This window comes from Anas acuta, chromosome 5 (assembly GCF_963932015.1).
Source record: "Anas acuta chromosome 5, bAnaAcu1.1, whole genome shotgun sequence".
NCBI classification, from domain to species: Eukaryota; Metazoa; Chordata; class Aves; order Anseriformes; family Anatidae; genus Anas; species Anas acuta.
The window spans coordinates 31,001,124-31,012,329 of NC_088983.1; the positions used below are offsets into that span (position 1 = coordinate 31,001,124).

General features: G+C 44.8%; 1 protein-coding gene across 5 annotated transcripts in view; it reads right to left on the reverse strand.

The window, feature by feature from the left end:
• PLCB2 (phospholipase C beta 2) overlaps window positions 1–11,206 on the reverse strand; it is a 50,561-nt gene extending 39,355 nt beyond the window's left edge. Inside the window, exons 1-3 of one of the 5 annotated variants that reach the window (XR_011097055.1) lie at window positions 10,669–11,206; window positions 6,586–6,663; window positions 3,555–3,623 (exon numbers count right to left, since the gene is read on the reverse strand). Coding sequence is in view for 4 of the 5 variants with exons in the window: in XM_068683634.1 (XP_068539735.1) it covers window positions 3,555–3,623; window positions 6,586–6,663; window positions 10,669–10,752 (231 nt within the window). In the remaining variant the exon portion in view is untranslated. The remainder of the gene's footprint in view (window positions 1–3,554; window positions 3,624–6,585; window positions 6,664–10,668) is intronic. The other 4 variants (XM_068683634.1, XM_068683633.1, XM_068683636.1 and 1 more) reach the window with 4 other exon arrangements.

Genomic DNA, 11,206 nt, shown 5'->3' on the forward strand with positions numbered 1-11,206 from the left:
GTCATCATGTGCATTACTTCTGCCTGTTGAAAATACTTAATAAATGACTGAAAGCTTGACCTTTGTTTCTTTGTTTGTAAAAAATGAACTGTAGCCAGTTTCCAAGACTGCAAAACACTGTTTCTGGCCTATTAAAATACAGAATACTAGAATATTGTATAGCTATTAATATGGCTATTAAAATAGCTAGAATACAACAGCTATAACAGGCCAGCCCAAAGAACCATCTAGATGCCTGGGGAAAAGTATAAGAACAGGGCAAATCCAATGATACTTCCCTGGCACATATCTGCAGCTTCCAGCAATTTGTGGCTAAGCAACTTCTTAAGCCAGCTCCAACCCCAACTCCCTAAGCCTGCCTTCACAGGAGAGGTTCTGCAGCCTAATCATCTTTGTAGCCTTAGATGGTCTTGAACCTGCTCTTCTCTTACAGCAGGTGGTTCTTCATTCTTCCAGACCCTTCTGGAGCCAAAGCCATGTGGCTGGAGCTCTTTTTGGTGAAGACTAAGGCAAAATAGTATTTATATACCTCATCCTTCTTCAAATCTCAGGTGACTGGGTCTCCCATTTCCTTCTAGAGAGGGCCCAGTATTTCCCTAAACGTACTTTCGTCACTGATGTACCCATTCTTGTTGCCCTTGCTGAGCCTGGCTGTATTTAATTCTAAAAGGGCTTTGGCTTTCCTAACCTGATCTCAGGCCACTTGAACAATGTCTCTGCATCCCTCCCAGGCTATTCATCCTTGCTTCAGCTCTCTGTAGGCCTTCTTCTTTTTCACATGTTGTGCAGGAAGGCATTCCACAGCACAATGACACGTGTCAAACAGCAGCACCTCTTTTTGCTCGTGCTGAACCTGCCTTTGGAAAATTCCACTTGATGCATAGCTCTCATGGGAAGAAACACTGAGCAACAGCTTCATGCTCACCTTCTCCATTCAGCTCCTGATTTAACAGCATTCTACGATACTCTTCCCACAATTCCCCCCACCACTTTTTTTTTTGTTTGTCAGACTGCAGACTGTCTACTCTTCCTCTTCCACTGATGCTCTTCCTACAGTAGCATGATTAATAAAAGTATGAAATGGCTCTTTTCTACTTTTTCCAGTTCTTGGTCTAATTTGGTAAAGTCACTAGAAAAACAGAAATGGGGTGCATTCAGGTCGTACACAGTGGCATAATGGTATTTCCTAATTCCTTATAATTCTTAACAGACAACTTTTAACTAAATACAACAGAACACTAAGTCAGCACTTTCATGGGTTTACTACTCAAAAGCAAGATCATGAGGGTATGTGTAATGGTCAACTAAGAGCCTGTCAGAAGAAGGTTAAAATGTTTTTTTTTTTTTTTTTTTTTTTTTTTTCCTGTGTGTTGCCCAATGTTTATCCGCACTAAATTTCATTGCTTATTAGATCATCCAGTCAATCAGCAATTCAAGATCTTTCTACAAATCAGCCCTCATTTTATTACTACAAATAACTTGGTACCATTGGAAAACTGTCTTCTCTATACACCTCTTTTGTAGATCCCATATGAACATGGAATATGTCACAGGCCCGAGCATTGGTCTTTCTGGGAACATGGGAGTTTACTAGTTCTGTCTTCTCCTAGGACATCTTTTATATCTTTTTTTACTCTCAAGCTGTAATTTTTCCATACAAAGACCTCAGCTCTCATTCTGTTCTTTAAGAGTCTTTGACTAAATGGGAATTACACAGGTCACTTTTTAATCTTATTGAAAAGATATAGAGCTACCTATGGGACACTGCCACTGATTCACTGATTCCAACACTCTCGCCTTTTGCTACCCTGGTACTGCTCATGAACCCTTTTCATACTCTTTTCTAGAGCCTTTTTCTACTTTTATTAAAAATCTTTTAAAAGGCTATTTCAGGTACCAGCTTTTCTTTGATATGGAATGTGGTGATCACAAAACCATTGTGAATCACTCTTAAACTGGGGTTTGTCTTGTTTCCAGAGCACTTCCTTTCTGGGAGTAGTGGCTCATCACAGAAAGATGCTTTTTGAGTAGAAATTCCTTCTGTCTAGAGGCAGCCCTGACACTGTACTTGTGCTGCCATGTTTCTGTTGGTAGTCTCCAATGAAAGTCTTCTTTAATTAGACCAAAATCTCAGTCATTCTCCTGCCTGCCTGGCTGCTGCTACCAAATGGACACCCATTTATGGCCTCAGTACTTCCACCACCAATTTAAAAACTACAAAGTTGGATTTATTTCACAAGCAGGTTATTTGTGAAGTTTAACACCCTAGAAAACTGTCTCATAACTCTCCTTTGCATAGATCTTTTCCTTCAGTGTAGCACTCAGTTCTATTAGCTCCAAAAATTGTATGCTCTCAAATGAAAAAAAAAATCTGATAGCTTTTTTCAAATATTATTCCCACAAAACAAGTTACAGATGAAATTGTAGGCTTGTTTACAACTCAAATGTGTTTAATTCTAGTGATTTTTTGGAAAAGAAACAGTTTCTCAGAAGGAATTAAGATTTTTAAGAATTATGAAAGATGGGTAGTGCTTTTGAGCTCTGCTGTACCTTTATCATCCATCTTCTTAGGTTGTTTTGAGAAGCATCAGCCACAGGGAACTTTGATTAAACATTTTTAGAGAGGTATTAGGAAAACATCCATACTTCTTGCGCAAAGAGGCTGCTCAAGTCTCTCAGTGTATATTGCAAAATCTTCCTTTTTAACATTAGACTGAGAATCACCTATGTTACCATATGGAGCCATTACCTTCACTTTTTTTCCTTTTCACTTTCTAGCTTTACTTTAATTTTCTCCTTGTCTTTTTCACACACAGTAAAGTTCAAAGCAAACAAAAGCCAAACCCTGAAAAAAAAGTCCTAACAAGGACACAACTTTGCTGCAGGAAGCTTAAATTATACCTGAAACCAAAAACAAAGCCATAATCATGTGCTTCCCTTAGTATGCTACCCTGCAAACAGGCAATTGAAAGCTTTTTGAAAAAAACAGTACCTTTTTTTCTGAAACTACATTTTTTTTCCCCTTTAAAACCAAAACCAAAACCACCACACACTGTGTTGGCCTCTAACTAACTACAGGTTTGTAGCTGCCTTGATCCAGCCTATGCATCTTTGTATGATAGCAACTCTGGTAACTCTGTACAGAAGCATCACAGGACTCCTTCCTGGTGTAACGCAGTGATCAGAAAGGCCAGACCAAGGTTAAAACCAGCCAGATGCATGGCACAGGAGAGAACACAGCTGCTGTGCACAACAGAAGATTGCTCTTTTGGCATGCACTTGGAAGCTGAACTGTTGTTTCCCCAGCTTTCTGGCACACTCCTTCCAACAGGTTCATATACCACAGTCCGTGTCTTTCAGGTGCACAGTGAACTACTGGGAAGTTTAAAAACATGAGTAAACAGCTTTTCTATATTTACATAGCTCTCATGTGAAGAGAAAATGGTGCCTCAACCTTCTTATAACAGAAAGCCAAAGTAAACTGCCTCAGCTTATGCCAAAGCCCCAGACAGCCTTGCCATTCCCATACAAACTGACAGAAATGAAGCACTCACCTTGGGGATTTTGGCAAATCGCCCTACTCGAGTATCTCGGATGCTGGTTATATCCAGAATTTCCATTTCCTACAACAGAACAAGGACAAGGAAGGTTAAGGAAAGGAAGATGTAAAGACAAAACCATTGCAGAGCCCCCAGAAGCTGCAAAGTTGGTCTGAGCCAGTGCCCCTCATTGGGGAAGAGCTCTCCTACCAGGAACAACACAGGCAGGGGAACATCAGCTGCTGATATGCTGAGCTGGCAGGCTGGTTAGCATAGAGGCAGTGTTAGTCTGCAGTGCCATCCTTTTCAGGGTGAGACCCTGTGTGGATTACAAAGGCTCTGACAAGGGGATGAAATGAAACTCCTGTCTACCCATACAACAGGCCTCCGTTTTCCTGTCTTAACCACCAGATTCTGGGCTTCAGATATGGACTGTAGTCACAGTAGACCTGGGTTGGCCCAGACATCCAGGCAGAAACAACAATTGGCAGAGCCTAGGCAGTATTTTTGCCAACCTTGGCAAGCAGGGAATGGGAACACCACTACAGCTGCACTTTCACCTCAGGGTACAATGGCAGGAGGAGGATACTGAGCTAGAGCTGGGTAAATAAAACCCAAGAAAGCAAATAGTGTGACTTTTGAAATGAAAATGGTGAATCTAGGCAGAGCTGTGGCAAAACATGAAGTGCTCAGTAAGCACTGCAGGGGAAGAGCACAATGTTGGTGTGAGCCAAGTGTTCATCCTACTCTGTGCCATTTGGATCAATTTAAGGAGACAGGTACTGCAGAAAAAGCATGCACGTGGATTTGATGCACACGTAGCCTTTCCTACTCTACTATTACATTCTCTCACTTCTGTACCAGAGTCAAGTATTGGTTGTTGGGACAGGAACTCATGTCATGCGAGGGAGTATATGATATGCATAGAGGTTTGAATGGGGAAACTCCTCCCCAGCAAACAGTTCATACATCAATGCAATCCAGAATCTCCTGTCAGTGATATTATGAACCTGTCTTTTGCCTTCACACAATCAACACAGGGCAGCTGAGCTGAAAGGCAGGCAGCACCACTTCTCCCAACAAGCCTCCTGAAGTAATTCACATGGAGGACATTCCATGAGCTTCCCTGGGCAGCCCACTCCACATCCTCACTGTCCCTGCTACTGGCTAGTTGTTGTGTTTATTTTGTTTGTTCTTTTAATATCCAGCCTGAATTTCCTTCCTCTGTTACTAATTTACCTGCTCACAACATATCTGGAGAACAAATTATACTTGTTGCAGCAGATATTATTTTCCAAGATTGTAATAAAGAACAATGTGGATACCGTGTCTTCTGGCTGTATCCCCACTTTATTGTCAAGCAGGATGGAAATGTTAGTGCTAACCTCACTCCTTTTTGGTTCCCTAGCACAAAAACAGTGCAGCTTTTCCTTGCTGCTTGTGACAAACAGATCTCAAGACGAGTCAGCCATAGAAAGATTAATAATCCATATGAGTTCAGCAACTGAATGATGAACTCATGCTCTGTCTGTACCAGCACATCTCTTGTGCCTGGTCACTGTGCTTGTAAGCCTGCACATGACCTTTGCAAGCCTGCCTCAGCTCCCTCTGGCAGCCAGCATTTGCCCACCATCTTTGCTCGCTCACACACACACTGCAGATTCCCTCAGAGAGGAGGAAAGGCATCAAATGCTTGCCCAAGTATGTAAACCATGCTGTTGCTCCACTGCAGTTCTCTAAATTGTTTAGTTTATTTTAAGTGCTAATCAATGGCATTTTCCAGAAAAACGAGACTCCCTTGTCTGGGTCTTCTCATGTCAGCTGGCTTCCTTATCCCAGCAGCTTTCCGAAGTAATTAAATCCCTCACACTACTAACCCAGTGAAATACCTTACTTTTGATAGGTGGTAACAGCTCCCCCGGCTCATTTTATGCATCTCCCAGTGCTACCATTTCTTGATGCTTGCCTGGAACCATTGCAGCCTAACTTCTATCACCAGGAGTGAGCACAGGAAAGGAAGAAATGAGAGTGACGAAAGGGAGAATGAGAGTGACGGAGAGGGCTGAAAGACAAACACATCCTCTGTAGGGATGTCACAGTCCCCAGCCTTGCAATACTGTATTCTCAGATGTTAGGGCTGCGTGGCAGTGCTTTGCCCAAGCTGGCACTGGGGCACAATCTTCTGAGAATTCTGAGCTCACCAAAACACGTCAGGCTTCTTGGCCAGCATGCTGTGGAGGAACACCGTCTCTGTCTTTATCTACCATGCCTCTTTAGCATGTAGGTCACGAGGAGGAAGTAGCACTGAACCACAGCTCTGCTCTGGAAAGCAGAAGTAAACCCAGCCTTCCACCTCCAGGCAAGCCAGACCTCTCCACCCTTTATTGTTACCCATCAGCAAGGAACAGAATTATATTTCCTAAAATTGTGGCATCTAACTCCCCTCTGGCAGCCAGCATCCTGCGCTTTATCTCCATCAGTTCACACACCACCTTGGCCTTAAAAGAGTACAACTCACTCTCCAGACCTGATGTAGTCTCTACACCACAACCTTTATTATTTATAAAGATAGCAGGTCAGTTAATTACACCACAGGCTACACAGAAGGTATATGTTAGCCACTGCTGTACATGTTTAACTGCACACTTCTGGCTGTTTTTATTCCAGCTGCACCACTGTATTGGAATGAAGAATCCTTTAGCAAGCTGGATAACAGGGATATCAATACTACTCCTTTCTGACAAGTCCTTTGAAGCACGTGTAGTGAACTTCACAGGTATAAGATTGTTTTTGCTTGTCACACTGGATGGCCGTGCTCACCTCTGGCACATTCGCAGCTTAGTTTTCTGCTCTTGCTGGAACTCTGAAGATAAATTGGCCACTGAATAAGCCCTAAACTTCCAGATCTGTTGTGTGGGGTTTCCTGCTAAGTGGAATGAGCGTGGCTGCTTTCCTGTGTGCAGTACTCCAGCACTTCTGGTGTTCTAATTTTGCACAAACTTGAATTGACTATTTGGAGACCAACCTGTGAAATCTCAGCACTTACCTTATTCTGATAGGTCCAGTATAAGTAAAAGCCCTTTGGATCCACCCGAAGAATCACAGGAGAAGCATTTGCTGTTTCCTGACCAAAACAAACAACAACAACAACAAAAAAAAAAAGACACAAAAGGTTAGCACCTTATGTGATTTGGGGAATCCATCATGGGATGCAATGTTCTCAGTTAAAATATAGACCCAGTCAGGTGAATCATCTTCTGATTTACGGAAAGAACCAGATTATTTCAGTACATCTCAAGCGTACAGTGTGAGGCTACAGAAGCTGATTTCTGCTGAAGCCTGAGTCTCACCTTACACTATGCATTTAGCTAAAATAGCTCTTGGGACATTTCTATACAATTAATAGAGAAGAAAGTTCCTGTAGCTGTGACTATTTCATTTGAACTGCCTTCCCTCCAAAGCACCTACTCCCTCCTGAGCTCCAGAAGGAGCCTAAGCCAAGCATAGATGACATTCATCTGCGACACCTACCATCTAGATATCTATCTGTGCTAGTTACCTGGGCTCTCTTTACGGTCCATGGGGATCTAGCCAGGAGGAGTTCAAGGAGGGGTCCGTCTACTACAACAGATGAGTCTACTTTAGGAGGTTCTTAAACTCCATGGATTATATCTAAATGGACTGTAAGAACCACATCCTATTTAAACACCCAGAAAGTTAGATAAAAACGATTTGGGGCTGATACAGAATCCTGTAGACCAGGGCGGAGGCCCTCCAGATCAGAATGAAGGCACAAACTGCAAAGGAAACAGGCTGCTGCGAGGTTGCATACTTTGCCTCTGAATAATTATGCTGCTTCTGCATTTTCAGTTAAAGGCAACTTCACAGACAGTTCCAACACAATGCCCATTCCCATCTCCCACCAAGCCTGTGCGGAGAGATGAATTAGCACGAGCTCTTTGGAAACAACGATAAAGAGTGCGCGGTGCCTCTGCTTGGGGCCAGCCTATCTGCTCATTCAGTCTAGTGGGCTCCTGACTGCATTTGACCTCTGGTGGTAGACGTGATAGGATCGCAAGGCCTATCAGTCATTTCTAAGAAGGCTTCAAATTCACTTCAGGAAGTTGAAATACTCAGCTAGTGAGATGAAGCCAGTAAAGAATTTGGAGATTGTATTGGACATTTGGCCTTGGGTTCTTCAGTTTGCTATTGAACTCATATTTTGCCCTAAAACATATCTTTATTCCCAGGGACCTCAGTTTCCAGATTCATTATACTTCCTGGGCTGTGACCACTACAGTAAACTGCCCGTGCCATAATGCATCATATGTTCTTCTTTCACTCCCTGCCTTCCTCATACTATACTGGGGACACTGTTGATCTGCACAGCATCACGCCTATGTTCCCATAGCTCTCAGCTGGCTCTCTGAACGCATGGCCTCATGCCATGAAGAGCAGAAACACTGTTCTACTACTACTAAATATTGTGTCAGGTTTCTAGATAAACCTTATCTCCTACAAAGCAGCTTGAAAATAAGTTGAGGCTGCAATAAGCACTGCCAAAAGGCATGCACCTGATCAGGGACATGGATGGCAGTGGGGTGCAGGTACACTCTCCCACAGGGTGGCTCCTTGGCAAAAAAAGGAGCTGGTGAATTCCACAGCAGATAGTCCCACAGCCAAACTGGCTGCTGCTCACACTGTGGAATTCAGTTCTAGGACAAAAAAGAAAGCAAGTGTTGTCTGGTAAAATCCTGTAATGTGGGTTCCATAATCTTAAATGGATAGAAAACATCTTTGCTTGTACTCAGAAGGTTAAGAGTCAGCATGGAGCCAAACCCATACAGATCTGTTCCACTTAAGAGTCATCTACTACATTCAACTTTAGATTTACAAGGGTTCCCAAGCTGATTCTCCCTAGTCTGGCTGGCAGCCCCAGCTCACTGGATGCTAGACAAAGCCCAGCAGAGTTGCTCCATAGCTCAAGCATGCTAACCCAGTTGGGATGGGTCAGAAGAATCCAGCCTAGCCTGGATCCTATCGCACTCTCCTATAGAGAAGACATTACAAATGCTGGATAAGGTGCAGGCAGTTCGGTGCAGGGGGTGGGGAGTGTTTTTGCTTTTCTTGAGAACCTGTTGGGTACAATGAAGGCCTCAGTGCTCCCCAAAACTACAGTGATGTAAGGAGCCAATCTGATCTACCTTCATTCCTTTGCCTCATTTATTGTAGAAAGAGGTCAAACCTGTTACCAACAGCATGGTCAGGTCACTTCAACAAATCAGACAATAAAACCAACACAGGTTCCATGACCCCTGAAGCTCTGTTTTTATTCTGACCCTCCACTAGCAACCCAACAGCCTGGAGCTCTTTCCATTTTCCTTTGCAGCCTGCTGTAACTATAGAGTAGGAAAGCATGATGAGATGGAGCAATATGACCAAACAGACTACCTAAAGGCTTTTATAATTATTGGACATCAGGTTTGTAAGCCCAGTAATTAGAGGAAGCCTTTTCAGGAGTGGTTACAGGTCTGTAAACCTTAGGCAAAAATCCACATGGGACTTGAGCTCCCTCATTCCTATTTGCTGTTGCAACCACAAGCACTTTGTCAGTCTTGGAAGTCCAGCTCAATTCACCCTGGGCTTCAAGGGAACCTGACTAACCCAGAAATTCCCAGTGTATTTAACAACTTCAAGTCTGGGGGAAAGTGATCCCCCTGGACTGAGCATAGAAAGTCAGCAGCGATTTTTGGTAAAGCTCAGCCTTTGATTAGGCAAGTTTGGCTCCTGTTATCCTCAAAAGCAAAGCAGCCACAAGTACATTCCACAGGCAATGGCCCTGCTGGGAAGGAAGGGAGGGCTGCTCTTTCCACCAAACCCTGGTGTCATCTTCCCGCTTATGGAGAGCTAGTGGAATAATTGTCCAGTGATATTCCAACAGGTGTTCCTCAGCACTCATCCTTCCTGTCAGCAGTATATTACATTACTTTTTCATTCCTTTGTGCTGCTGGACCACCCCTGCTTATGCTGCACACAAGTGATCTACCTCCCCCGCATGCACTGCCTTGGGACTTAAAACTCTATTCCAGTTTTACGCCCACAAAAGCAGGCACTAATCCCTCCTGTGTTGCTGTGGGAGGCTCCTTCTAACGAACCTCATTTGCAACACCACATCAAATGCTTCCCCCAGATCTCGGTGAATGATCATAACCTGGCCTGCTCCCTGGCTTACCAAGATTCACACTCGATGGCACGCACATCAAACTCCAAACAAGACGGATGGGCAGCTGCCATCGCCTTGCCTGGGTGTGTGGGTATTAGGGGAAATACTCTTTGCATTCTTAGAAAATGAGGAGGGGAACTATTACACCCAAATTAACTCTTCTGCTGATCCACGCTTTCTTCCCCTCCCAACGAAAGGCAAAATGAGACTACAAACCAGGCCTTTTGAAGATACAAGAGAACACAGAGCTGAGGAGAGAAGCAGCTTTTTACAGCATCCACCGAGGCTCCGGCACTGCTAAAGCCCAGGCCCCTCATTGCTCGGCCACCACATGTTTGGTAGCTCACAGACCCACAAGCCAGGCAGTCACGAAAAGACACAGCTTGCCCCAGATCCACTCCAGCACCAGGACTGCAAGAGGAAGCAACTTGGAATCTGATTGCCTCTCATCTGCAAAGCATGGAGAGCCCATGCAGCAAGTAAATCCTATCCCTTGTGCTTCCCAGATGTGTCCAACAGCAGCGTGTGCCTCAGCCTGGGGAAGCCAGGACTGCCTTCCCGAGGGCTGGCTTGCACAGAGCAGCAGGACCCAGGGGTCCTACACCTGCTGAACTGAGACCCAGTGGCACACTCCTTCCTTTACTTCTGTCCTCCCCAAGAACGAGAGATGCAGAAGTCACGTCACCAACTCCCAACATGTACGCCCTTCAGTTTTGGCCCTCAACTCTCCTGTTCTTCTCAGCTTGCTGTCCTTCCTCAAACATCACTGCTCTCGGGTATGCCAGTGCCTCATCCTCCCCCAGCTGAATATACACACTCCCAGGCCGCCACAAACCCTGCCTGAAACACGCCACCTGCCCCGCCACCATGCTTACAATTTAGAGAAGCAAAAGCCCCGGTACTCACATCATCCCATTTGATGAAGCGCTCGCCCTTGGACAGATACTCCTTCACCTCCGGGGGCTGCAGGACAGGGGTAAGCATTGACATTGTCCCGTAGCTGTGCTCCTCGGCTAAAAGAAGCAATAGGAGTAGCACAGTTTGTTCCTCGTTGGCCCCCTCTCCTCTATCTCTGCCTCTCACATGGCAAGGCTCTCTGCCATCTCCACTGTTGGCATCAGAAAGCAAACAGCCTCTTACATCGCGGCCAAATTTAGGAGGGGCAGTGACAGGCAGGCGAGGACCGACGAATCTGCATTGTAAATCAACAGCTCTCCAAACAAGCACGAGAAGCTCAGCCCAAGGTCACCTAGAGGGAAGCCTGCGATGAGCGGAGATGCCCGCGTGGGCACACATGCACGCACACCGTCTTTCCAGGAGGGACCGACTCCTCGGGGCCGTACTTGTGAAGCGCACGGTTCGCAGCACTTCCGCAACTGAACTTCCTTAAATGTTCTCTTTGACAAAGTGCAGGCATTGCCAGTCGACACTCAAAACTATTTCA